Source organism: Haemaphysalis longicornis, unplaced genomic scaffold (genome assembly GCF_048455015.1).
Source record: "Haemaphysalis longicornis isolate Haplotype H1 unplaced genomic scaffold, Haemaphysalis longicornis Haplotype H1 scaffold_2, whole genome shotgun sequence".
Classification (NCBI taxonomy): domain Eukaryota; kingdom Metazoa; phylum Arthropoda; class Arachnida; order Ixodida; family Ixodidae; genus Haemaphysalis; species Haemaphysalis longicornis.
Window position 1 is genome coordinate 124,875,085 of NW_027526295.1, and position 27,848 is coordinate 124,902,932.

General features: G+C 47.9%; 1 protein-coding gene across 1 annotated transcript; it reads left to right on the forward strand.

Moving 5' to 3' along the window:
- Nucleotides 1-748: 748 nt before the first annotated feature.
- Nucleotides 749-27,395, forward strand: LOC144168273 (uncharacterized). The gene is made up of 4 exons (XM_077697289.1): nt 749-754; nt 16,548-16,932; nt 17,587-17,774; nt 19,156-27,395. The coding sequence occupies exons 1-4, from the start codon at nt 749-751 to the stop codon at nt 19,303-19,305; spliced, it is 729 nt and encodes a 242-aa protein (XP_077553415.1). The 3' UTR covers nt 19,306-27,395.
- The last annotated feature ends 453 nt before the right edge of the window (nt 27,396-27,848 follow it).

Sequence of the window (27,848 nt, forward strand, 5' to 3'; positions counted from 1 at the left end):
TAGAGTAACAAGAACAAATGAACCTGGCTGCTTCATTTTGAACTGATTCCAGCATATCAGTCAATATTGCCGTATGAGGGTGCCAGATTGTTGACGCGTACTCCAAGGAAGGTCTGATCAAAGCTTTATATGCCAGAGGTTTAGTGTCCGCGTTTGCGCTCGACGCTTCAGGAGACAGAGTTTTTAAAGGATTTATTAGTAATGTACTCAAGATAACTGTTCCAGGTTAAATTGCAGTTTAGAACGTCTCAACTATAGTGTCATTAACAGCATATTTGGGAGGAGGGTGGGGTGTAGCGGAAGAAAATCTGATGTGTTTGGTTTTTCAATGTTAATTTCCATTTGCCACAATCGCCACCACTCTGCTAGTTTCATTAAGTCCGACTGTAGCGTAGAAACGTCGGTTAGTTCGGTTATTTCTCTATATACGACACAGTCGCCCGCGAATAGACGTATTGAAGAGGCAATGTTAAATAAGATGTCGATAATGTAAACCAAGAATAATAAAGGGCCAAGCACAGATCCCTGAGGAACACCTGATTTGATCATGCTTTTTCTGGAAATTATATTGTTAAATTTTATTGATTGGTGTCGGTTGCATAGGAACTCGGAAATCCATTGTGTAGTTTTTTCATCAAGTTGAAGGTTACGGACTTCGGCTAATAAACGTTTGTGTTGTACGCGATCGAATGCCTTAGAAAGGTCTATAAAAAATTGCATCAGTAGGCACAGAGTTATGCATGGATTTATGGAGGTGAGTTAACAGTTCAAAAGTTGGGTATTGCAGGAATGCTTGTTGCGAAAACCATGTTGGTTCTCGATGATCAAATTGTTTCTGTTTGCGTGCGCTATAATGTGTGAGTGAAGAATATGCTCTAGTAGCTTGCAAGAGATACACGTTAACGAGATAGGCCGGTAATTGTCAGGAGAGGACTTTTCGCCAGATTTGAATAGAGGTTTAACATGAGCATATTTCCAATCTTCCGGTACACAGCCCGTATCAAGCGATTGCTGAAAGATGAGTGTCAATAGGTATGCTGATTTGTGGCAGGTTATTTTGAGAAGTTTGGCGCTAATACCATCAGGCCCCGGGCTTGTTTTGCAAGGAAGACGTCCTATAGCATGCGCAACCCCATCTTCGGTTAAGGTAATTGAAAGAAAAGGGTGGAGAATGCTAGATGGGCCGGCATCGGAAAATCGAGTGGATGTTCGTCCGCAAATACTGATGCAAAATGATTATTGAAGTGTTCAGCGTTTTGCTCAATTGATAAGATGTCGCCTTGATTGCTCGCTAGTGCTGAATCAGTAGGACTTTCTCTAGGATTGACCACACGCCAGAATTTTTTGGGACCGGATTTAAGAAAGTTGTGTAGAGTGCAATTGAAATATTTGTCCTTGGCCTCTTTCATGGAAGTTTCAGATTCCTTTGAAATATTTTTATAACTAAGCCAGTCCTCCGGTGAATTTGTTCGCGTAGCATTTTTGATTGCACGTTTTTCCCTGTTTAAACATCTTTTTACATCACGTGTGAACCATGGATCATTAGTTTTAGAGCTGATGGTTAATTTTGGGACGCATCATTCTTATATTTGTTTCATAGTGTCACAAAATAGGTGCCAGTTTTTTTTTGTGCGATTTCCAAAATCAGATTCAAATCTAGGTATAAATTTTTCATACATTCTATTCATCCTCTCGGTGTCAGCGCATACGTAGTTAAACAAGTGTTTGACAACCTTAGCACTATAGACGCGTGGTAGAGAAAGGGAACAGTGAACGACCCTGTGATCGCTAATCTTTTCCAGAACGCGGGTGAGGGGATTCCCAGGATGGGTAGTGAAAAGCAGGTCTAAAATATTAAGCCCCGGAGTGGTTCTTCGACTAACTGAGTCAAATGGTGAACATGCGCCAAATGAAGAAAACGCAAGTATTCGTGGCGATGGGAACTGTTACTGGGAACGGATGAGGCCGACCAATCGATGCCGGGATAGTTAAAATCGCCACCTAAAATCAGGACAGCATTTGGATAGTCTTCAGGTATATACTCGAGGGAATCATTTAACAAGTCTATAAACTCAGGACCGCTGTCGGGTGGACGGTAGCACGCGCCAATAACGAAAGTGATATGAACTGACCGTGCAGTAACCCAAATAATTTTGAGGGGTGTTTCGTAAACGATAGCCGACGGTTGGAAATCTTTTTTAACTATAATAACTCCTCCTTCTCTACATACTACTCTGTCCTTGCGAAAAACCGCAAACTGTGTAGGAAAGTTGAGTTCACTGCTTGAAATTTCGTCGCAGAGCCACCTTTCCTAACCAATGATTATGTCATCCGCACATGTGTAGATAAGTGCTTTTAGGTTATCGAGCTTGCTGAAGATGCTTCGGAAGCTGGCTAACAGCACTGATATATCAGATCTAGCCGTTGATTTTCGATTAAGTGGAACCGTTTGTCAATCTGCGGAAATATGGTGCGACGTGGGCACGTGTATACAATAGCGCCTTGCGGGTTTGTTAAATCCGTTGAAAATTCGCGGTTGGTGGTCACCTTGACAATACTGTCGGTGCCTAACTCATATCGAAACATGCAATGCCATTTGTAATGGCAGCTGAAGCGCAGCGAAAAGCGTTCGTTTCCTTTACGGTTTTCTTTAGCAAAGTCCCTCAATTTCTTGCGCGCAATTTGTACTTTAGACGAATAATCTTCATCTATCCAAACTTTCGGGTACTCGAGGTTTTTCAGTTTGGGGGCATTGCGCAAAATGTCGGTTTTGGACTTATCGGGGCGCCGCTTACCTACCCAATGAGCGCGTTCGATTTCGCCAGCTTGTACTTTAAAGTATGTGGAAAAGAACTCTCTTACTATTATTTCCGATTCCTTATAGCCCTCCTTTTTGGTCTCAGGAAGACCTCTGACGGTAAGGTTGTTCCTTCTCATTCTGTTATTCATGTCGTCCACAACGTCAGTCACTTCTTCGTTTACCTTGGTTATGCTCGATTCGACTTCACGGACGGAGGCACCTACGCCCTCGCACTTGGTCTCAATCTGCGCTATTTTTTCGAGGTAGCCCTAAATTGCAAGAATTCGGGAAGTAATACTGTGAATGTCATTTTTTAATTCTTCCAGGGTAGCCGTTGTTTCACCGTGAAATTTCCTCATTAGAGCTAAAATGGCATCAATCTTAGGACCGGGATTTGCTTCCACATCGCCTGCTCAAAGGAGCAGTAGCGCAAAGCCCGTGCTTAGGAGCAAGAATGAAGGTCTCAGACATACAGTGCGCAAGAGGATTGACGCAGCAGAAAAGCGAGCACTGATGGGGCTTGTGTGCCCTCGGCAAGAGACAAATCTACCAATCCGCGCACGATACGTCGACAAGTCTACACCCATGACACTTGACCAGATTGGCTGGGCAGCCTGGGCAGCCCAAAAATTTCACTCCGCGTAAGTTACTCCCGGACTCTTGCCGACAAGAACTAAGATGCTCCCCCTTTTACCTAGAAATATGAACCCCTCACACCACGAGGTTCGCCGACACGCACGGGCTAATGCGCTCAGCACCACCCTCGGCGGGGATCATGCAATTATGTACACAGACGCCTCCCAACACCGAGGGCAGCAGTACGCCATCATTGTGGCTACCACCATAACCAACCTTCTTGCGTGCGCCTCACTCAAGACCCAAGACATGACGGCAGCAGAAGTGGCAGCCGTCGCCTTGGCTCTCGCTCAACCGTGGGTTCGAAAGGTAGTCACCGATTCCCAACAAGCCTTCCAGAATTACCAGTTGGGGTGGGTGTTCCGAGCTGCACTGCGTGTTCGAAAAGACGCTGCCCAACCGGTTCCATTCAGCTCATGTAGACGCCTGCTCACACTTCCATGGAGGGAAACGAATACGCCCGCCAAAAGGCCTGCGCTTTTACTCCGTTCCCCCCCCCCATGCTATGGAGCTTCACGAGGACATTCAGGGACAAAACCCAGCATTATTGCCTTCAGAGACAGACCCTACCCTCGCCGCACCCTGAACTTTCCACCGAACAACTACCCTACGGCTCATACCATCTGACACGTCTTCACTCAATGCACTCGAATCGCTACGACGCTGAATGTAAATTTTGCTCAGAAGTAGAAACACTCCACCACATAATCGGGGTGTGCGACTTTAGCCCTGAGCACCCTCCTCTCTTCCCGTCAACAACCCAACAACAGCAATGAAAGATGTTGCTGTCCTTCTCTCTGCCTACCCATCGTCAGCTGGTGGATAGAGCACAGGCGCCGCTGAATGCATACGGGCTCCAGTGAAGAAGGAACCACTCCCCTGGCCCGTCCTCTGGGCCGTTCAGAAATCTGAATGGAAGCATTTCCTCCTCCTCCTGCTCCTCCTCGATCTCTTGCCGATTTCGTGGCGGTAGAGACGGATAAGTGAGATCGTCTAACACCGGGTTTGAGCTTCCTTTTAAAAAGAGTTTCTACTCATGTACTTCCCCAATACAACTCAACCAACCCCCGTTCCTGCATCATGCACTGATTTCATTTGTCTCTGGTTTCACTATTTGTAGAGCCACGTGAGAGAGAGAGAGAGAGAGAGAGAGAGAGAGAGAGAGAGAGAGAGAGAGAGAGAGAGAGAGAGAGAGAGAAGAACTTTATTCGCCCAGAAGTAGAGAGCTTGGACTCTCTTTGCCGCGTTAGTCAGCCAGAAAATCTTGGTCCCTGGCGGCTTCTTCGGCCATCTGGACAAGGCGTAGCTGCGTTAGAGGATCAGAGCTGCGCAGCAGGGTTTCCCAGTGATGTCGCATGGGTAATCGTTGTGGGTGCCGCTTACAGCTTTGCTTTCCAAGTACATTCACAGGGTGGATTTGCGCCCATTTTTTCTCTTTTACTTATCTGTTGCGACACTTGCCTAGACAATGCAACCATGAAATTGCAGGCGTGAATCCTGGGTGAAGTTCTGTAGAAACCTACGTCCACTTGATAAGACGCCGGGCCGCGTGAAATAAATTGCCCGGACGCTCAGACGCGAAAGAGAGAAAAGGAGGAGTGCGAGTGGGAAAGGCGAAGGGCGCTTGGCTTTTCCGCCGTTGTGCACACTCCCCGCGCTCTGGGACCGCCCTGCCGGCGTTGAATATCGCCGGAGAAGTGTGCGCTCTGCGCTAGCCTCTGCTCGGGCACTTTCGTGAAGCGACAAGTGTATCAATCGGCGTGTTTTATTTCGCTCTCTGCGACGGCCGCGCTTTGGATTTAACGCTTAATCCTTCGTATTCTAGCGAAGTTACGAGTGCTTCAACCGTGCCTGTGTTGGATATTTCGCGTTCTCTTAGGTGAAGCGGCAACTGTTTGGATACGCAGTGTGCGCTCTACTGTCAGGGTTGCCACTGGTGGCGACTTTTCGCCAAATTGGCGACTTTGAGAGGCCCGTGGCGACCGAAAATCACAAATGGCGAAATGGCGATTTTATGGCGAATTTCGGCTTGGGACTCTCGCTCCCCCACTTCTCTTTCTCCGTCCGTCCCGACGGCTCTGCCCAACGCCACCTAGAGGAAATTCTTTCCAGTCTAGGTGGCGTTGCTCTGCCTAATCGGTGTTGCCATAGAGAAATAAAAAATTGTATTTCTTTCTCTATGGTGTTGCTTTGACACGGCCGCAATACCTCTGCGCGTGATGCGGTCATGCGGTGTTCGAAAGTTTCAGTCGTCTCTGTTCAGTGTCTTATTTCGCCCGAGGCGTGGGCATGTCGAGGCGGCGGCGTGGGGGTTGGCATCGGGGGTCAGAAAGCGGGATCGTAATGTCGATCGTAATTCTGGACTTCCGAAGAAAGTCGCGGCCCAAAATCACGGGGACACTCTGGCTTGGCAGGCGGATAAAACGACATCGACTCCTCCGCCCGTACCATCGAACTGTCAACCTTGCGGCGGCGCCGGCACGCGCCACAACGCTGGCAAGGCTGAACACAGCTCGGCATTCCCTGAGGCGAACAGAACGCTGTTGCAAGACGTACAACATTTCGTCTCCGAACAAAGCGCTAGCTCTCGTGTCCAATAAAGCCGGGATTCTCGGCCCGCAATGACGACACTGATGAACGGAGCATCCTCCGACGGGCTAACCCGGGCGGCCTAGAGATGGCCGAACGGGCTTTCCCGCTCGGCCGGCACCTGCGTTTCCCAACTGCGCCGGCGGCTGGGAGCAGTTGCGCTTGATGTGGCCCTCTTTTCTGCAACGAAAACAGCGCAGCCCACCACGGGTATTCCCGCGATTGGCATCCCTTGGAGTGTCTCCGCCTGCCGCCGGACCTGGGAGTTCAGGGCGGTTGTTGCAGCCTTTTTCCTGGCATTGGCCGTGTGGCGTCCGTAAGTGAATGGGTCCAAAGCTCGTTCGCTAATTTCCAACGGACCTTTGTCTTCCGCTCCGACTGCGTGGGCGGCGTCCGGCGGGTGGCGAGAAAAAGAGGAAGCTCCCTTCCACGCGCAGCGGGGCTCAAGAGCCTCGCTTGCCGGAGGAAGAGGGCGATACGCTCGGGAAGCGAGTATGTGGCCCTGTATCCGCATCGCCTCAGCGGCTCGCTCCTCCAGGTCGCGGAACCGAACGCCGCGCAGGTACGCCGCAAAAGTGGGTTGCGCCTGCCTGATAACCCTCTCGACGCGTTCATCGTTCGGGGCTGTCGTTTCGGCGATTTGATATAGCTTCTCCATACTCCGCACAAACACTAGGAGGGATTCCTAGGAAGCTTGTGTGCGCAGCTCCAGTTCACGCCGCGTCCTCCGATGGCAGTCCACTGGAAGAAATTAGCGACGGATTGCCGCCTTGAGTTCAGTGAACGTGGCGGATCGGTGACCGGCAAGCTGGTACCACTGCGCTGCTCGCTTCGTAAGCACGACTGGCACGACACGAGCGAGCATATCGCTGTCGCTGAGTCCCATGGCTGTCTGGTAGTGCGTGAGAGCCTCAGTGAAGTTGGTCACGCTGATGGTATCCTCGTAACCGCGGTAAACTGGTATTTCCAGCTTCACCAGTAGCCTTGACAGCTTCGGTGCCTCCAGGGAAACCTTTAGAGCGCCTGAAAGGGACTCGATCAAGCTACTGGCTTGCTGCAACAACGAGGTTGCATCTAGGGGAGCATCTCCGTTAGGAACGACTGCGTGCGCGGCGAGGGGTCCGCGGCGGGGCGAGAAAATTCTCGCTGGTCGTTCGGTGGCTCGGCGGCCGGATTGTCCGGAGATTTCGTGCGCCCAGTCCGCTGGTGTGGGCGAGTGGCGCTTACCGAGCCTCCGCTGCCCCCGCGTATGCTACGACAGCGTACATGGTCTACTGCCGCGTTGCTCCCGAAAACGGGTGGCCTGTGCGACAAGAAAGCCTCTCTAGTGCGACCCAGGCCTTCAGCGGTGACGTAGCCGGTGTGAAACGGCGCGGGGCCACCGCGCGCCCCGAGAGTGGCGAGTACGGAGCGCACAAGAGTACGGAGAGCTCCCGCTCGAGCCTCGAAGAGCAGCGCGCTCCCCAAGCTGTGGTTGTGCTGATTGTGCTACAGTCTCACAGAACAGGGAGGATTGCTGCAGCGCGGCCGCGGCCGCCTGCGCGCAAACCGCCGCCAAAGTGGGCTTTTCCCGCCAATTTGATGATGATGATGATGATCAAAGGCCTCCCCTTTGAATCGGCGTAACGGCATGCGCCATTTAGCCTATCCTTAAATTTAGTTAACCCTCAACTCAGATTTCTTTTTAATTCTGCCCTGCCGCTACCCCTGCTTGGGATGACACTTTATCGACTTCTCTGCTTTTTTTTCCACCAATACTACAGCCGCTGCTTACTCCAGAGTGGGCTTTTCTTGCGGCGCCGGCTAACGGCTAGTCGAAGAACCAGGCATTATGAAGCGTACCATACGACTGGCATTGAAAAACATCAATACAATATAAGTGTTTTGAACGTTGCTGATTTTTATGGGGTTATACAAAATTGGGAGCTTTTATTTTTAGGCGTTGCCGTAGACATCTAGTGTGGCGACACTGTTGGCGAATTCTAAAGCAAAAATGGCGACTTTCGGCGACTTTTTGCTGGCCGTCTGGCGATATTGACCCAAAACTCAGTGGCAACCCTGTCTACTGTATCCTCTCCTCATGCTCTTACGTGAAGTGCTTCAACCGTGCCTCTGTGCGTGATTTCGCGTTCTCGGGTGTTGGCCGGCGCTGTAGATTTCGAAGTGCCTCAACCGTTCGCCAGTCGATCCTCTCCTCATGCTCTTACGTGAAGTGCTTCAACCGTGCCTCTGTGCGTGATTTCGCGTTCTCGGGTGTTGGCCGGCGCTGTAGATTTCGAAGTGCCTCAACCGTTCGCCAGTCGCCGCGTAGTTGGAGCGGCTGTTTCTCAAACGTAGATCTACCGTTCACCCTACATGTGATCGGCTCAACCTTTGGCCCGGAAATAGCATTTTGTGCCCCGATGTTTTTCTGTGATAGCGCAAACGACCATGTTGCTTTCGTTCTTTTTTTTTCTTCACTAGCGTTCCGTGCTGACGAAACGGCAGTTGTAACTCGCTAAAGTTTCGGCAGGCGCAATGATAACTGGCCTGAGTCCTTCAATGATTTACTACTGCTCGGACGATTTCCTCAGTCAGACAGGATGACCCTTTGGTGTGCGCTTCCGTTGCTAAATGTGTTGTTCCAGGGTTCAAATCTTTTGTGAGCCCCCACCCCCCTTTTTCTTTGTCGCTGGCGACCGCTTAGGAAAGTGTCTGGTGTGCAAATTCAGTGTACAGCTGACCAATTGCAAAGCGTGGGTGTTATTAAGCTTGTCACAGAGCCTTTGAAGTGATGACTATTGCATTCCTAATGACCAGTTTCCCAAAAGACGCTTCCAGAAGGAGCATATTTAAGCAGTTCTGCTCTCACTGTGTGAATTGCAAAACAGGTGAAAACAATGTGCTATGGTGGCTGTATTTGGCTTAAGAGTTAAGTGTACATTGCATGTGTTGCTGCGGACCAGCTTATTTATTTATTTATTTATGACATACTGCAGGCCCCACACAGGACCCAAGCAGGAATTACTCAAATATAAACAAACCGACAACACAGGGTAAAATACAGTAACTTGTAAAAACATACTGTCTCAATTTTCAATATGTTCAATCCCATCAATGCTGCAGACAACAGATACAGGCAGATTATTCCAGTCGGATATGGTGTGTGGGAAGAAGGAAAATTTGAAGACGTTTGTCTGGCGCTGCAGCATTGAGGCATAAATTGACACGGCTAAGACAGCAAAGATATTTAGACATGTCGATGATTACATGATTGTTACTAGGTCGGTGAAGCCAGAAGAAGTAAACCTTTTAGTCAAGACAGTTAAGAAAACATTTCTGGAGTGCTCTGACGGCTTGGAATTCACTCATAAATTACCAAATGATGGGTCCTTGCAGTTCCTCGATGTGTGTTTTAATTTCTGGGGAACACACGTGTGTTGGGCGTATCGGCCGCGGTCAAAAAAGGCAATTTTGGATTATCGTTCAGCGCATTCGAAGATAGTGAAAAGGGGTATTGGCGTTAGCTGTCTTCGCGGTGCCCTCGAGAAGTCTTGTCAGCACCAAGTCGCCGATAGTGTTCAGCACCAAGTTGCACGTTTGAAAGATGCCGGCTTCCCTCGGGAAGTAATAGCAGCAGTGGTTGAAAGCCTATTGCGTGACGTCAAGTCAAGGGCAAGATGAACCTCGCAAAGAAAGGAGGCCTGTAGTCGTCCCTTACGTGCACGATTTCTCCAACCGCCTTAAAAAGGTGGCGGGGAAATGTGGTGCCGACGTTGTGTTCTCCGCCCCAGAAAAACTAGCACGAATGTGCTCTGCTGTGAATGGCGAGAGGAAGGGTAACCGAAGAAGAGGCATGCCACGCTGTTTGTTGGTTGCAAACAAGGTGTTGTATACGAAGTGCCTCTATCTGGTGGAAAATGCTATATTGGGCAGACTGGTAGGTGCATAAATGACAGGCTCTGGGAGCACCGTACAGCTGTTCAAGCGCTCGCTGCGGGGGGCCATTTAGCTGACCATTGCCGCCGCTGCCGGTGCGTTCCACACTGTGTTCCAATTTACGAGAAGACAGTAACATTGTGCTGTTTTAAGGACCAAGCCAGCTGTGAATTGTTTGAAGCGTGGTGCATCATGAAAGCCGGTGAAAAGTGTGTAAGCACGGCATCTATTAGTTCATCAAAAAAAGAAATAGATTACCTGGATGCGAACTTGCCACGTGCGTAACAAAATGCACCACTTGACCTTGTCTTTTTTCTTTGTGCTTTAAGCATGTTCACGCATGCGCCCTTCCTGTATATCTTTTGATGTGTGTAGTAAAAATTTCAGTTGATGTCTAGCGCTAGTCCTGTGTGGTCTCTACTTTTGTCCCGTCTTTACCGCGCTACTTGACCATGTTTCCCCAGAAACGCCTGCAGGCGCTACTCACCTAGGAAAAGCTGCTGAATATGCATGCGCCATTGATCAAAGCATTTGAAAGCCGTCCTGCTTCGTGTTGATTGTGCTAATTTTCCTGTTTCCACTGGCTGCTTTATCTGTATGTCACTAGCTAGGTACAGTACTACAGTCTCTAGTGCACCCACATGCATGTATTTTTGTGGCTGTGTTTCTAGGCGAGGCAAAACATTCCCACGAAATCGACATTGCAAGAAAGCCTGGGATGAGGCATCATATTTTATGTTTACTGGCTGATGTTTGTGTCTTTTAAAATGCTCATAACCAGGAAAAGTTCTTGCACACACTCATTTTAAACTTGCATAACCCTGCATCAGTGTTTGCTTCAGAAGAACACTTCGACTAGTTCCACCAGTCTTGTCTTGCCATTCGCAATCGGTGATGCCACAAGTTGTCTGCAGAACAATGTACAGGGCAGCCGTGCCTGTTTTCACGACGCTTTGCGAATTTCCATGCACTAATAAAGTACTGCTGCTGCAAGTCGCATATTATTTGTATTCACAGCACTGCAATTACCGATGCTGGCCAACTTGCTTTTGCACTTTAGTGTCTCTTTAGGCGTCTATAGTGTACCGTAAAACCATTAGGTCCCTCCTGGGCAGATGTACTGAACTATGCTCCTGTGCTATGTCGCTTGTGCATCCCAGTAGATTTACTTCCTCATTCTCTTTTTAAGCATAGCAGCAATTTTTGAGGTGCAAAAAGTGTCGAAACATGAAAAAGTTCAGTGTAGTTTTTTGTGCTTAAAATGAGAGCTACTGTATTGACTCTCATAATGAACCCTCCCCCCACTTTTCTTGTTGAGAATTTACTTTTTTGTCACTGAATAAAAAATGCAGCGGGAATATGTCTTATTTTAAGCATGGTTGCTGATGCTGTAGGCGATCACAGTAACGTGATATCGTGCTACAGTACGCGCAGAAATGCTAAAAATGCATTCCAAGAAAAAGAAATCTCATCCGTAGCCGGAGACGTGAGCGCGGATGCCGCGGCTTACAATTTAAAAATTGCGCGTTTGCGGTGCGCCACCTGTTGAATGCAAAACAAACCTTGCGCCATAAAAACGTTGCGGTGTGCGAAGTTCGAACAAAGCACCAAACGTACTCCGCACTCCTTCCCTGCTATTTGATGTTTAGGCTGGTTCTGCCCAACGTTACTAGATTATCTATCTAGTAATGTTGGGTTCTGCCGGCGTGCGAACAAAGCAGTAAACGTACTCCGCACTCCTCTGCTCTTGTTTAGGGCTCATTCGCCACCAGCAGCATCAGTGGCGTAGAGTTTGCTGCAATTTTACGGTTTTTTTCTAGTTCGACGGCGAAGTAGCAGTTAATTTCTTCAGCCGTTGTGACATGCGCGGGCGCGACCAACCTTTCGAGTTAGACTGCAAAGCCAGCGTCGATAACGTGGACGTGCTTCGTGCGGGGATGCGTACGCATGGCTGACTACTACGGCGAGGCAACCGTGCGTCGTGGATCGTCGACTGGGAGCCCCCAACCCAACGAGGTACCATAGATGCTCTTCGGCAGTGTCTTTATTTATTCTGGCAAGGTCCTCGGAGGCGTTGCCAAATCACCCCCCTACCCGACCTAGTAAAATCAAGACAGACTGATCAGTTGCAGTTGCAAAGCTACACCAGCGAGTTTTTTTTTTTTTTTTTTTTGGGCTACGCATTTATTACAGTAGCGGTGGCTTAAAAATCTGGTTACTACTGATCACACTTGCTTCCGTCACGCTGAACAACGCCACTGGTCAATCATCGATGCCGCCGTCTTTCACGCTCAATTTCAAAGGGTTGGTTGGTTGGTTGGAACCAAAAATCAGTGGCGCGTACCCACTCTGGGGGATTGGCCAAGTCAGATTGGGGAAACTGGTCAAGAATTCAAACTAAGGGTAAAATAGAGCTGTGGACTGTGAGGGAAGTGATGTTGGCAATTTTGAGGGGAAAAAAAAAACTATAACATACTGAAGTAAAAACGATACTACACGTGCCAGAGAAAGAAAGTACGAAGTGTCTTTTAACAGGGTAGGCGACCGGATTGTGAAATAAAAGCGTGAAGGGCGCGACAAACATCCCCGTGGCAGAAACCTAAACCCGATGCCCCAAATGACAGTAAATTCGATACAGACAAGGAAAGACCCAGGCGCCGGAGGGGAACCTCCAGGAATCGATTTCGGATAGAGGAGAACCGCCGGCAAGACAGCAAGAAATGTTCGATTGTCTCCTCCTCTTGACAAAACTCGCATAGGGCCGAAGGCGCTATGCGTGCACGGTGAAGGTAGAAATTCAAATTGGGCACTCGGCAGCGAAAGCTGGTCAATGTGACCTCGCACAATCGTGACTGCACAACATCACTCTTCCACGCATACCGGAGGTGCTCAATTTCGGGGCATCCAGAGATACTGTCTGGGTGCAGGCTGTCCAACGAGCTATACCTGCGAAACCGGGATGCAACAACTTGGGCTATGGGGGGCACAGCATCAACCAGCGGTCCATTCAATGCCACACCCGCCAGATAATCAGCGGTTTCATTAAGGTGGATACCCCTGTGTCCTGGAACCCAGACCAGGCGGATTTCTTTTACATAGGGTGGTAGGAGCATCGAGAGCGTTCGGCTTAGAGGGGTAAATCTTGGATTAGATAGGGTGGAGCAGACTGAAAGCGAGTCCGTCACAATAATAACTTTCGAATTGTCTTCATTGAGTTTTCTAATAGCAAGGGCAATCGCCAAAAATTCTGCCAAGAATATTGTTGTGAAATTGGGTAGCCGCAAAGAAAATGCCCAGTCAAGTGCAGGTGAAAAGATACCAATACCAGCCTTTCTTTCCTGAACATACGCATCTGTGGCTACAACCACATGGGTTGGAAACTTCTCTAAATGGGTGATTAGAAGACCAGCTATAGTCTTCTCCGGCAGATATTTGGAATTGGAGGGGAAAATATTATCAAAATCAATTTCCACCATCGCATTTCGAGGTTCAAAGGAAGAAATCGAGAGAATGTTGACGTTTAATGGGGCTAATAGAGACTGTACAAACACCACCTGCGGGCGTTTGTACCTGGGCCATGGCTGAGCGAAAAAAGGCGTTGGGGAGTGAACGAAGACCATTTGCGACCTTGAAATAGGCAATTCCATTACGCGAAGGTATGCCTCTACTGTCAACACTTTGAATCGGGGAATCAGGGGAAGGATGCGAGCCTCCCAGTACAATACCCGAATAGGGACGTACTTCGGTAAACCCAAACACAAGCGCAAAGCTTGTCGTTCTAGTGTAACCAATGGACGTAGCTTATAAAACGGATAACTTGAAAAAAGGATGGATCCGAATTCTAGAATAGGTCGAACGTATAGGCGGTAGAGCATGAGGAGAATGTCTCTACGCATACCCGACTTCTTGTTGCAAAATCTTTTTAACAGTGAAACCGCCCTTCCCGCTTTGGCTGCAGTATAATCAATATGAGGACGCCAGTTTAGATTGCTCTCATATATCACACCTAGATATTTCAGGGAAGTAACTTGTGGAATTATTTTCTGTTGGTATGTCAGACAAATGGAAACAGGGTCTTGAACCGGGAATGCCAGGAGGGCACACTTTCCGACGTTTAAGGATAGGCAGAGCCCGTCTAGCCACGATCCTAAGATCGAGAGGTACAGCTGCAGGGACTGGTGCAAAGAATGTATATTCCTTGACGATGCGAAAAAGGCTAAATCATCAGCATACAAATATGATTGAATTCCCGCAATAACGGGCACCTCGCTCAGCAACACATTAAATAACACCGGAGACAGGACGGATCCCTGTGGTAGGCCTCGCGATTGACTGTAACTCGAGGAGGTGACTCCGTGCTGGGCAATAAAGAATTTGCGGCCTGTTAAAAACAACCTGACCCAGGAAATAATATATTCCGGGAAAGATAAGCACACCATCTTTTCTAAAAGTATGCCATGTTCAACGCAATCGTACGCTTTGGCCACATCCAATGTCACCAGTGCTGCGACCTCTTTAGAACGTCGAGCCAGATGAAGGCGGCTCTCTAGGTCTATGTGCGCCGACCATATCGAACAGCCTGGCCTAAATCCCACCTGCCGAGGGCTCAATATGTTAGAACTGGGTAAAAACTTCTCAATTCTGGCCAATAAAATTCTTTCAATAATTTTGACAAGGTTAGACGTTAAGCTTATCGGTCTTATGTTGTCCAGTGCATATCCTAATCCGGGTTTCTTAGGCAAGGGGATAATTTTAGACAGCCGCCAATCCAAAGGGATCCAGGAGGCACCCAAAGAGTGGTTGACAATATGCAGGAGGTCTTTGGGTGACTCACTGAACAACACCTTTATCATTTGAACTGTAATTCCATCTGGGCCTGGTGCTGCATCAGGTACACGCTGCAACACGTCATATAACTCACCCCTTGTAACCTCCTCAAAATTTACAGCCGAGCTCAGTAAAGGAGAGTCAGTCACCTGGGGGGCCAGTACAGAATATTGAGATGTGAACCGAGCCTGCAGTCCTAAAGCCAATTTTTCAAGAAGAATTTTTAAGGCAGTTGGCGTGTGAATGAAGGAGTCAAGGTTTGATGCAGTAACGCCGTTTTTCCTTATCCGCAAGAAGCTGAAGAGCGCCCGCCTATTACAAGCTTCTGAGAGAATAGAGAATCGGTTTGTGTTGTACATCTCTTTTGCCCGTGAAACTGTGCGTTTAAACACAGCGCGAAAATACTTAAAGTTGCTCCAATTACTAGGACACTGATTATACCGCAATTTTTTCCATGCTGCTTTTCTTCGACGGTAGTCCCTCGTACATTCATCATTCCACCATGGACTGCAAGGCTTCCCTTGCACCGAAGTAATAGGAAATTTAGCTCGCGTGGCGGAATCCTGTATCAATGATACTAGCTCCTTGGCGCGACATTCATTATCTTGAGTGGGTATCGAAGGCAGGGCTGAACGCATAAGGTTTCCAAACCGAGGCATATTTACAAAGGAGCGTGCCCTGCGGATAACGTTTTTCCTTCGTATGTTCTCTTGGCCGAGGTGAAAGAACATATAACTTAAATTACATTACATTGAGTTGGGCTGGGATTTTTTTACCACGATTTGAAGCACCCGTGCAAAAACAATCCGCATTTCACTTCATGTTTAAATTAATTTATTTTTCCTTACGTAAGATTAAACAATATCAGAATAATGTGTGATGTAATTCTAATTCACAAACAAATAACGCTTCATAGTATGGTCCGAGCAAAAAGAGTCAAGCATGTGTGTCATGCTTTTAACATTTTCACAGATGAATGATTTTTAGCCAATTATCTCCTGCCCCCTTCGGTCTATAAAGGGGCACCCCTTGCTGAGGAGGAAAAAAAGACCAACTGAAAATGCTTTAAAAGAGGCTTTAAACGTGTCGTGTTATTACGTGTTCAGTGGATTTAAACGTAACCGAAATGTGGGAAGGATATAACTGTCCTATTTTGGAGAGAATTGTGTTATATGCAAGAGCATAACATGCAACTGTTCCGCTTCGATTTCGTGAGCGATTGAGCAAGTTTTTTTTTTTTTTTTTTGCTTGGTGCCAACACAAATTTTTCTAAAACGCCATTTTTCATACATGGGAAAATTAAGTGAAAGGCGAGTGCTAAACCTGTACAATTTCTTATTCCGCGAAGTAGATCAGAACATGACTTGGAGGCACATCTTTAATACAGTATGCGCATCACCTTGGAACTTCAGCATTTCTTAGTTGTCTGATTGTGAAACTTGTCAGATGAAGTGGGTAATTGAAGTCAAAAAAACATTTGCAGGTTACAGATTGCATATCTGGTTCTCAATAATATTCTCACAACTAAAATAATTCATAATATTACCGTTTAACACGTTTGTGTTTCATAAAATTGTAATTTAAGTAAAAAAATATATTGCAGGTTAGTCATTGTATATCAAGCTTTAAATAATATTTTGAGAATTGAGATCATTTGGGATATTCTCTTTTTACAGGTTTGTGTTCCACGAGGAGTGAAGGTGTCAGCACAGAAGCTTGAACGAAACTGCCGGAAAGCATTCTACTACTGCTAAGCATTTGTAGATGTCAAAATTAGGAAGTCACAAAAGCAACTCAGCAGAACGACCCATTCCTCAACTGGCCAGTCTCGCCGACTGCTGTCATCAAGCTGCATGAGGTGCTCAACCACGGGCTCGACTGCGCCGATGGGCTTCGCCTTCTAAAACCCACATCGGACAAAAGTGACGCATTCTTCCGCTACTTTCAAGATGATACGACCCCAGCAGCCGCACTAGCTCCTCATAAAACGAAGCTGGCAAGGCAGGAGGACGGTGAAAGCCTGCTCGCTAGCAGCGCTGTAAATCCCCCAGTCAGCACCGTCTACCACTGGTTCTGCGGGTGGCGGAGAGGGCAGTATGGCGACGAAGGAGTGAGCCCCCTCACTAAGCTGGACAGAAGAGCACCAAATCACGTTGAACATTGTCAGTAGCTATGTACCCCAGCACACTCCATATATTGCTACTTTTATGTGACCTGTGCCAACGTTTATGCAAACATGGTATCTCTCTCAGTTTAATTTTCAGCTTCAAGCAAGCTATCATGCAGTGTAGACGGAAAGGTATCGCATAAACTCTGTTTTGCAGTGTTGAATTCTCTAATTCGGGAGAAAGGCAGCAATGAGCACATGCACAGCCACGGCGCACTTAACTAGACTTGTCTGATGCACCTGTCCTAATGAAGATGGCACAGCCTGACTGAAAGCCTGTGCTTGTAAAACTACTTTTAAATTATGGCCCAGACGTTCATATGTCTCAGTACATACCTTCGCTCTACTATTTTTGTTCCACTTAGAAGGAATAAATGGGCGTGTGGTATTCGCCACAACAGTGCAGCTCATAATACATCTTTATACGTGGCACAGCTAACAGCAGCCTGGCGTGGGAGCAATGCGCAATTTGAATCAAATTCAATGTGAAGTGAATTTTCACTATTCACATTTGAAAATAATTCATTTGCAGTAATCTTTTACCATTTACATTCGAATATATGTAATTTTCGGTTGGTTTCTACTATTTGTATTTGAGAATATTCGATCTGATTCACAGTCAGTTTTCACTATTCCTAACTGTTTACAGCATGTCTGGAGGGGGCATTCAGGAAGCTTGACTGGGAAAGCAAACACAGGACAACTCCCAAGAAGCCAGCACCAGCACACCCACAGGGCAAGGCCAACCGGTGGCAGCAGAGCCTGAACAGCAGCAGCTGCCTATGGATACCGAGCCACAGCTGGAGGCCCAGGGCTCAACTGGAAGCAGTCACCAACGTGAAGTGTTGAGGTGTGGCTTGTGCTTGTGCATTTATTTTAGCAAAGCCTAATAATTGTGACCCTTACTCCAGTTACTGGACACCTAGGTAGCAACTAGACACCTGAACAAGATCTGTTTCTCAGCAACACACTCCACTTTTGGAAAGAGCTACCTATTTTATAACCACGTGCATGCATTTTTTCAGGGGTCTCTTGTAGTAAAATTTATTTTTACGAAGGTACAATTGCAGGAGCTAAGTAGAAGAAGGCTACAGGATGCCAAAAAAGACACTCCAAAAATTAAGGCAATCCAACATGACTGCGTAGCATCATAGCAGAAGCAAGACGAACAAGTTTTTCCAATGCATGTAAAGGGGAGCAAGAATGAAGTAGTATTCATATGTCACAGCTAGTGTGAAATTTTGTATGCTGGCTGTCGTATGTCTTCCGAGGCCCTTTCTGACATAGGGAGGGTGCTAAGAGGAGGAGGAATAAACTTTCATTGAACAGCACTGTGCTGGTGTTAGGGGCCCCCACCAGGTGGGACAGTCTTCAGCCCAGCTTAAAAGAAGTGGTGTTAAACAGACTCTGCCAGGATCCAATCTCATACCATTAGATACATAGTCAGTTGCACAGTGAAAGTTTTTGAGATGTAAAATTTTACATTCTGGTCTTAATGTTTTTCTGTGTGTTTCGCTGAATAGTCCTTGTATGCCACTAAGGCCCTGTGAATAAAAAGGTGCCTTGCGAAAGCGCTAGGTCAGGGGCTCTCAAGTAAGGCTTTGAGGAACCCTGGGATTTTGAAGAGGCGTTGCTTGGGTTCTGTGAGACTAAAGTGGCTATGGTGTTGTGCTGCTGAGCCCAAGGACATGGGTTCGATACCGGCTGCGGTAGCAATTTTCCTGATAGAAGTGAAAAGCGAAAGCGTCTGTGTGTTGAGATTTCGGCGCACATTAACTCTTCCTAGCTGTTCCTAGGTGACCAAAATTAAACCCCAGCTGTCTCCACTACAGCGCGCCTCATAAGCAAGGTGTAGTTTCGGTACTTTAAACCTCGCAGTCAATCAATCAATCAGTCATTATTATGTAACTGAACATGGCACTAAACAAAGCTTTTTCTTGTGTTTTATTTTAGTTCAATGAATGCATTAATGTTTGTGAAACTAATCTGTAAATACCTGCGTAGTATTCTCTGGTCCAAACTGGTTATCTAAGCTTGGCAGGGGAAGGTGAGTTCTGTGAACATTTTTCTGCCCTAATGGGTTTCCCGGTAGGCCCATAGTTGAATACCTACGAAACACCCTTATTACTTCAGCAGTGCAAAGAAGACAATAGTAAAGATAGGAGATGCAACAAATTTTGAGTAAATCTGTGGTATATCCTGAACAAATTTTTCGTAGGACACTGCGGAGCTGCAGAAGATCTACGAGGAGTGGTGGCGCCAGCCTTCCCTAGCTGCTGGCAACCCATATTATGCCACTGCCCTTCAGCAGCTGCTGTTGCAGATGCACAAGATCAGAAAGGAGCCCCAGGAAGGAGCCTGCCCATGAAGGCAGGCTTCACCAGCGCCCGGAGGTGCGGCTGTACCGTCAAGGTCCAGCCCACAAGCATTGCCAGGCGTCGCCCTGGGGTCAAACGGGGACCAGGTAGAGTGCCTGCTGGCCAAGAGCTCGGCTAGCAAGAAGGTCAAGCGGTCCTCACGCCCTGAACCTCAGCGTCAGAGATGGGGTGCCGCACGCCAAAGCTCTCGGACTACAGAAGGGACAGAAGGCACCTAATAGGGTGCCCCTTGTGTGGGCCTCTTCATTTAGGGTTATGTTTTCTCCGGAGGTGTGTGAATGGCACTACAAGTCGTAAATGAATAGTGAAAACTCACGGGAAATCAACTCCAATATTTTTAAATGCACATGTCTCGGCATTAAAGGCCAACTGCACTCAAATTTTTCTTTGTCCAAATAAGCAGTCTAAGCTATTAAAATCACCTTGGCGAAATCCTGAGCTTCGCAAGCACACTGCACACTAGGTACCATCGTTCAAAGTAGCTCCATGCAGACGACGTTTGCACCTGGTGGAGAGTTGCCGAAACAAGTTCCGAGCTGCCTGTGACGGAGGTTGGGGAACCTGTCCCGTGAAGCTCGCAATTCTCCGGCGACTTGCAGGGTGCTCCGCCAGGTGCAGGGATGTGCTCGCCCGGGGTTTCTCTGCTACACCAGCGCCGTCGCCATCACAGGTTTAAACTAACCGCATAGGCAGGCATATCCGCCATGTTTTTTTTTTTTTTCAATGTAAAAAAAAAAAGAAAGAAAGATGAGAAGCCTACAAACTATTCACGCGCTTGCGAATGTCTTGGTGTTAGCAAACCTCTTTTTACTTAAAAATAAAATTTTTACTCAAAGATAAAAATAGCGCGAAATGAGCACATGCCTTACATTTGTCATTCCTATTGCATTTACCACAGAAAAAAAAAGATATTTTATAACTTTTTGGCCGCTTGCATCCCGCGTCCAATATGGGCCATATTTGGGCTGGCCCAACGCCACCTCTATCCTTTAGACCTTTTCAAAAGTTTGACGACCTAAATAGAGTTGTTGTACACGCGGCTATAAACGCTTGTGTGACTTTTGCCTCACTCGCTAAGTGAGCCAAAATCAGCCTTTCTCTAAGTAACAAATACATCAGCACAAATATCGGCCGTCGTCTTCGTCAAGTGCGAAAACTAACGAAACTTCTCTCCTAAATAATAGACTAGATTTTTAAAAGTTCAATTCCCAAGTGAAGTATTTACTTTGAGCGTTAGATTTAGTTTATTTGAAAGTAAAATGTTTTCAGCAGCACCTGTCTCTGGTTAAAGTAGAAAACAGTGGCAGATAGGAAATGTTTTCGTGCTTTAGTGCATCATTTAGCTGTGGAAGCTGGCTTATCGTTTAAGATCCGTTTTATAATTCGTTTCCCGATGGGCAGCAAAGCAAAATATACTGGGTTGATATTCACGAAGCTGTTTGCACATAATGTATGGTAAAAATAGTGATCGATCGCAGCCCGCGTGCGGTTTGTTCCCTTCAAAGAGAGAGACGTGATAGCTGAAGCGTCGGCTATAACAAAAGCTCCGTTTCGAAATCGTACGGGCAAGTAGCGTTGTAAATCAGGGTCCGCTTTTTTAGTAAAATATGCTGTTGGGCTAGTTGGTTCATTGCTTAAGGAAAATCGAGCGCTACAAACGAGGACAGAAAAAACGAAGAACGACGAGACAGATGCGCTACTAACAACTGATTTATTCCAAGGAAAGACAGCGATATAAGTAGCTTGTCTACAAATGCACAAACATACACAAAGGATAATAGATCTGAAAAAGATACTATAAAAACAAAATAGCCACAGCTGAAGACAACAATCACACCTTTTTATCGCATGTTGTCTAGGATTCGGTACTCCTTCGAAAACAGGGATAGCGATGCTTCACTGATACAGCCTGCGCTGTTTTTTTTTTTTTTTTTTTGATAAAATACGCTTCGCGCAGTTCTTGCGCCACGGTGTCACGACTCTTTCCGATAATGATTGTCTCTGTCAGTCTCGGAAGGCATCCTTTGCCACACTCGCGGTAGTGATGAGGCAAATTGCGACCCGGTGCCATTATTCATGGAAAGATCATGTTCCCTGAGTCGGTCATTTACGCATCGGCTGGTTTGTCTGATGTACACCTTACCGCAGAAGCAGTCATCGAAGTATCTCGGGAACACCTTGGGTATCGGCTAAAATAATTCCAATGCCTTGTTTTAAATTGCTTCCATTGTAGTATTTGCAGTCGTGACTGAAATAGATGCTCCCATAGCGGTACCGAAAACTTGCCTGTAGAATTCGCTTTTGTGCGAGAAGCAAGTGTTAGACAGGCAAAACCCTAGCAAGGTGCAGAGCTCAGTGACATCGAACGGCGTGCGATACACTAATGTCATGTCCTTGTGGAGGAACTGCCTGGAAGTGGAGCCCTTGCTCGTGTCTTCAGAAAACGTGGTGTGCAGATCGCGCATGTGCAAGCAAGCAAGCTCAAGGGTGACTTGCTTAACATAAAGGATCCTCCCTCGGCAACGTTTCCCTGGTGTGGTCTACAAAATCCCATGCGCCGACTGCGAATCGGTATACATTGGTGAAAGCGGAAATTTCTGCCGGCGTCTTAAACAGCACAAAAATGGCGTCACCAAGGGCCACACCGTGACGAATGCATTTGCAGAGCATGCCGAGAAGATGGGCCACAAGATAGAGTGGGACCACGCGCGCATCATAGCCACGGAGTGGAGTGGATAAACTTTATTGAGACGAGCTTCAGGTGCCCGCCAGGTGGGGGGCCTCCTGTAGTCCGGGAAGCCCTGGTCCGCGCTGGCTGCCCTAGCCCTCTCCACCAGGATACGCTGGACTGAGAGGTCGGAGCTGGCCAGCTGGTCCGCCCACTGCTCGTACGTTGGGTGAGGATTTGGGGTAAGAGATGGGGTTTTCTGACACTCCCATACCATGTGGTACAGGGTGCCTGGTTGGTGACAGAAATTACACGTTGAGTAGTAGAGGGTGGGGTACATGGCATGGAGGAAAGGCAGTCGCCTGTGCTCTGGATAAATGGGGATGTGGTGGCGGGAAGCGTCGTCGTTCGTGGCGGTAATGGGCGAGGATGTCCGCGTATGAATTCAGAGTAGCGGGCTTGGGAGAGCGAAGGGGCTGCGTGACTTCGCCTTCTTGAGAAACGGCCCGGTGTGTATGAACGCGGGCAGCGGCGTGTGCCGCCTCGTTCCCCTCGAAGGACTCATGTCCGGGGGTCCAGATGATGTGCATTTCCGGGAGCTGGTGCACACTTTGCAGAATTTTTAAGGCCGTGGGTGTTATTCGACCTAGCAGGAAGTTGCGGCAGGCGGATTATAGTGAAGTAGTCGTTTCCAGTGGTGGCGGCTAGAGCGATGGCAAGTCCTTCTGCTGCCTCAATAGATGTCGTGTGTACTGTAGCGGCTGTCAGTTCTGCACTGTTGGCTCCGGTGACACTCACGGCATGTTCCGGTTGTTGGTGGTATGGAGAGGCATCCGTGTAACGAGTACAGGGAGAGTTGGGGAAGCGTTTTCTAAGGGCTCGTATCCGGGCTTCTCGGCGTGCCTTGTTATAGATGGGGTGCATATTTCTGGGAATGGGTGCGATTGTGATGTACTGTCGGATGTTTAGAGGGATGCATTGCCTCTGTTCGCATTTTGGGGGAGGCCTGTAGCCGAGCCGGGTAAGTGTAGCCCTGCCGGTTGGCGTGAGCTTAAAGGGACACTGAAGTGATATGTAAACATTGCGGGATTACTAGCGCAAATTGTAGTCCGGAGTCCCCAGGCCATGTTTCGACCACTCTAGGCGCGTTTACGCGATTTTATTTAGTAGAAAAACTAATTCGAAAATGCTGTCCTCCTCTCTTTACGCTCGCCCATTTTCTGTGGCGTTTTCGTGTGACGTCAGGAGGGGATGAGCTGGCAATTGGCTGCGCTACTGCATGGCTCCCCGGCCTTCAGAGTCAGTCGGCCCAGCGTTTCGTCCGCCGGCCGCCGGCGGGTCGTCGCAATCAAGGAGGTTAAAAAAAATTGCTTGGTCCCAATTCGTTCGCTTAGTTGAAACGAAGCCAGGACACGTTTGTGAATGGCAGAATGTGCCTTTCTTTACTTGGTTTGTTTGTACACTGTATCTAGCTCCAAGTCAAGGTTGCTTCACACAAGCGCTGCACAAGCGCACATGCGACGCTTCGCTGACTGGTACGCCAGTAGGAAAATATAAGGCCTCTTGAAGGCGGGAGAAGAGTCAGCGAAGTCAATATAGGTACTAAGGAAATAAAATCAACTGATATTTTTACCGTACAGCGTAAAACTAGGGCGCGGGAAGCACTTTTTTGCACTGGGCGAACAAGCACAGCGATCAGCAGCACGACTACACATCTGCGAACGCTTTTCCGTCTACGAAATGCAATTACTAGACGTGAGCTACTGTGGAAACTCGGGCGACGCTTACTGCACGAGCGCAGTACAACAAATAGTCACCTAAGCTGCTTGAAATGCCAAAACTAAATAAAAGTGTGAAGCGGTTGTGCAATATATACCCTATATTAGCAAGGCCTTCGCATCCTGCTCCGTGGCTCGGTGGTCTGGGGCGCTAGGTGTGTCACCGCGAGTGTTTTGCAAGTCCCGAGTTCAAATCCCCGCGGGTACGTGCTTTTTTTTTTTTTTTTGTAAGTTAACTTTTTTGTTTTCCGCCGATGTTTTCTATATTGAGTTACCTTTTTTTGGGCCGCAACGTTCATGGCTACACGAACTAGTTCACAAAACGCGCGCAGGCTGGCACTGGCGCGCTAGCGAGTTCTCGTTGGCGTGCTGTTGCCATAAGCACCAACTGCTTGCAGGCAGTGGGCACAGGCCAGAATGAACAGACCCTTGGCCTGGTGCGAACACGCTTTTTACGATACAGGCATGAGGGAGGCAAGCTCCAAATATGGGGGAAAAGCGCATGACATTTGGGCGTCTGCGGGTACGCGGAGGGCGTTCATGCACTGCGTAGGTCTCGGCTAGTGAATGCTACGACTACAAGCCGTCCTGGGAGGCTTATCTTGTGCATTTTACAGCCGACAACATGGCAGAAGCGCGGTACGATGATTACTGAGATATCGAGAATGCCCATCCAACAACGCCATTGGTTATGTTTTACAGAACCGAAACTGAAACTTGTTTGATTGCTAACCTTGGGCATCGTCCAATCACGGCGCCCCTCCTCCCAACGTCACAGCCTTAGTTGGTGCGGCCGCCGCAAACCGCGCATAGTAGTTTTTCTTCTTTCCCGCTTTGTAAAATAATTACCGATTTGTCAACCGGATAAACGATGAAAAGTGTGCTAATTTGAGCCAGTCTACGCAGTGCAAGCAAAAACGGGAGCTTGACAAATTCACTTCAATGTCCCTTTAAGTCGCGTGAATTGGGAGATGCAATGAACTTCTTCCAGTTCCTCCCATGTATTATGGATGCCGAGCTGTAGAAGTTTTCTTGTTGCTATTTTTGGAGGCAGTCCAAGGGCGGCCTCGTAGGCCTGGCGTATGGCGATGTTTAGCTTTTCTTTCTCTGCGGGTTTCAGGGCCAAATACAGTGGCGTAACCTGGCTAATAAGGAGGGCGTGAATGATGCGCAGGGTGTCAGCTTCTTGTAGCCCAAGTCGCTGATGGGAGATCCTGCGGATGAGGTGAATGAGCTGGTCAAGAGTCCGTTGCAAGGGAAGGATAGTCTGAGCGCCTGAGCCATCTTTTGGTATGGTGAGGCCTAATATGCATAGGAGTGGGACATTGGGGACGTGTTGCTCATTAATGGTAAGTTCTGGATCTGGTATGGGATCTGGACGCTTCTTATATGTCCTTTTGCACAGGGTTAGAAGGGCAGATTTTTCGGGGGCACAATCGAGTCCTCGGGCTTTCAGGTATTGTTGGGTGACCTGAATGGCTGCTTGAAGTGCATCTTGCTGGTCGCCCGGAGATCCAGTGGGGACCCAGAGCGTTAGGTCGTCCACGTATATTGCGTGGCGAAGATTCGGGATGGCTTTTAGTAGGGGTGGCAAGTCTCATTATGAGGTTGAATAGTATTTGGGATACTACCAACCCCTGCGGAGTGCCCTTTGGCAAGGTTTTAAATGCGTCGGATCGACGGTGCCCGATGCCCACTGTTGCTATGTGCTGGGTTAGAAAGGAGACAAAGTATTGGAATGTGCGCTCGCCACAGTTTGTAGATGCGAGGCCTTGAAGGATGGCTTGGTGAGAAACGTTGTCGAATGCCCCCTTAATGTCAAGGGCCAAGATGGACCGCTTGCTGTGGCTATTAAAGTCGTCCAGCACTTCCTCCTTAAGCTGAAGTAGTATGTCTTGGGTTGACAGATGTGGGCGGAAGCCGTACATCGTGTCAGGGAAGTAGCCGTTGTCTTCAACGTGGGGCGAGAGCCGGTTGTAAACCAGGTGTTCAAACAATTTGCCGACACATGAGGTCAGGGAAATAGGCCTCAGATTCTTGGAGTTCAAGGGTTTGCCGGGCTTGGGGATGAAAGTGACGTCTGCGTGTTTCCACTGTGGGGGCAAGGAACCCGCCAGCCAGCACTCATTGATGTAGACTAGAAGATTTTCTAGGACGGCATGGTCGAGGTTTCGCAATAATTTGTTAGGGATTTTGTCTCGACCCGGAGTGGTGTTTCGGGTGAGGTTGTACGCTGCCGCCTTGATTTTAGCAATGGAGAACGGCTCGTCCATTTTGGGATTCGGATCGCCTGTGTAGTCAGGTGCCTGGGTGGGTTGGACGTGAGGTGGGGGCGCCAAGGCTTGCTTAATAAGTTCGTCCAACAAGTCTTCTTCTGTGCCCGGGTAATTGTGGATTAATCGGCGAAGCTGGTCTGCTGCGACCGCCTTATATTCACCGAGGCCCATAAGGGAACGGAGCAGGTACCATGTGCGGCGGGTTCCCAGCGTTCCTTGCAGCTTGTTGCAGAACTGCGTCCAGTTGTGCTGGCTCAGCTCATGGGCGTACACTTCAGCTTCTGCCGTAATTTCCGCAATGCGGATCTTCAGCTTGCGGTTCGTCTTGTTCTTTTTCCACCGCCTGATTAGCCCTCTACGGGCGTCCCAGAGGTGGAGGAGATGGGCATCGATGGCTGGGTTATCCTGCGTAAGGGAAAGTTCCTTGGCGTGTTTTCTTGCCTCTTGAATGAGCTTGGTAGTCCATTCCTCGAGACTGTTATCCGATCAGCGGGGGTGGTTTCTCGGAAGTTCTTCCAATTTGTTATGCACGCAGTGCCAATTTTTTGGCTGCTCGCTCTTTGATGGGAGATTTGTGACTGAATTATGTAGTGGTCGCCGGGAAAGAATTTCGCAACGAGGCTCAATCTTGAATCGCTAATAATTCAGACAACAAGCAACACAATCAACAGATCATCTGGCACTCTAAACCATGTGTACTCCCGTACATTACGTCATGCGCTCAACGCTACTTAGGAGCCTGCTGCTAAGCCATCAATCCATTATGAACAAGGGATCCATACGGATCCCGAAACGTCAATTTTGTTGCAACATTTATACAAATGCCTTTACCTGACCAGATGGCATTCCGTCGAACTCTCGACAAAGACAGAGATTGGCTTATAGGTTTATAGATGACGCAGCTACACTCTCACACCTACCGACAGTGCTACTTGGGAATGCCACATCAAAGGGAACATTAAGGCGTCTCTCGCAGCAGAGCGCACATGCAGCAAGCTACTCTGTGAAGCACAGCTCAATGGGTAAGCCACGCATCACACATAAAACAGCAACTGTATGTCACAGCTTTGCTTGTTAATCATCTGTACAGACTGTGTAGGTGAATTTTTTTGCCAATGCACTTAGTGAGAGATGTTGCTGTGCTTTGTTTGTGTGGGTGCTGCTACAATTGCTGAAGTTGTTAATGTGAATGTACTGAGTGATAGGAGTATGCATATGACTGAAGTTGTGTTTTTATGGTTCGCATAATGCCACCTTTATAAGGCTAGGACGCAGGCTCCTGCTTGTGATTCTTGCTTTTGATGTTTTGTACTTGCATATCTTTGTGGTGCAAACAAATAAACTTTGTTGCAAGTCAAGCACTTGTCGTGTCCTTCTTTCAGGCCTGTGGGCAGCAGGAATGCCACAAGGTGTAATATGCGCAGAATGTAGCTCACTCATTTCAAGCACGAAGAACTACACTGAACTTTTTCATGTTTCGACACTTTTTGCACCTCAAAGGTTGCTGCTATGCTTAAAAAGAGAGAAAGAGGAAGTAAATATATTGGGATGCAAAAGCGACATAGCACAGGAGCATAGTTCAGCACATCTGCCCAGGAGGGACCTAATGGATTTACGGTACAATACAGACGCCTAAAGAGACACTAAAGTGCAAGAGCAAGTTGGCCAGCATCAGTAATTACAGTGTTGTGAATACAAATAATATGCCACTTGCAGCAGCAGTACTTTATTAGTGCATGAAAATTCCAAAAGTGGCGTGAAAACAGGCATGGCTGCCCCATATATTGTTCTGCACGACAACTTGTGACATT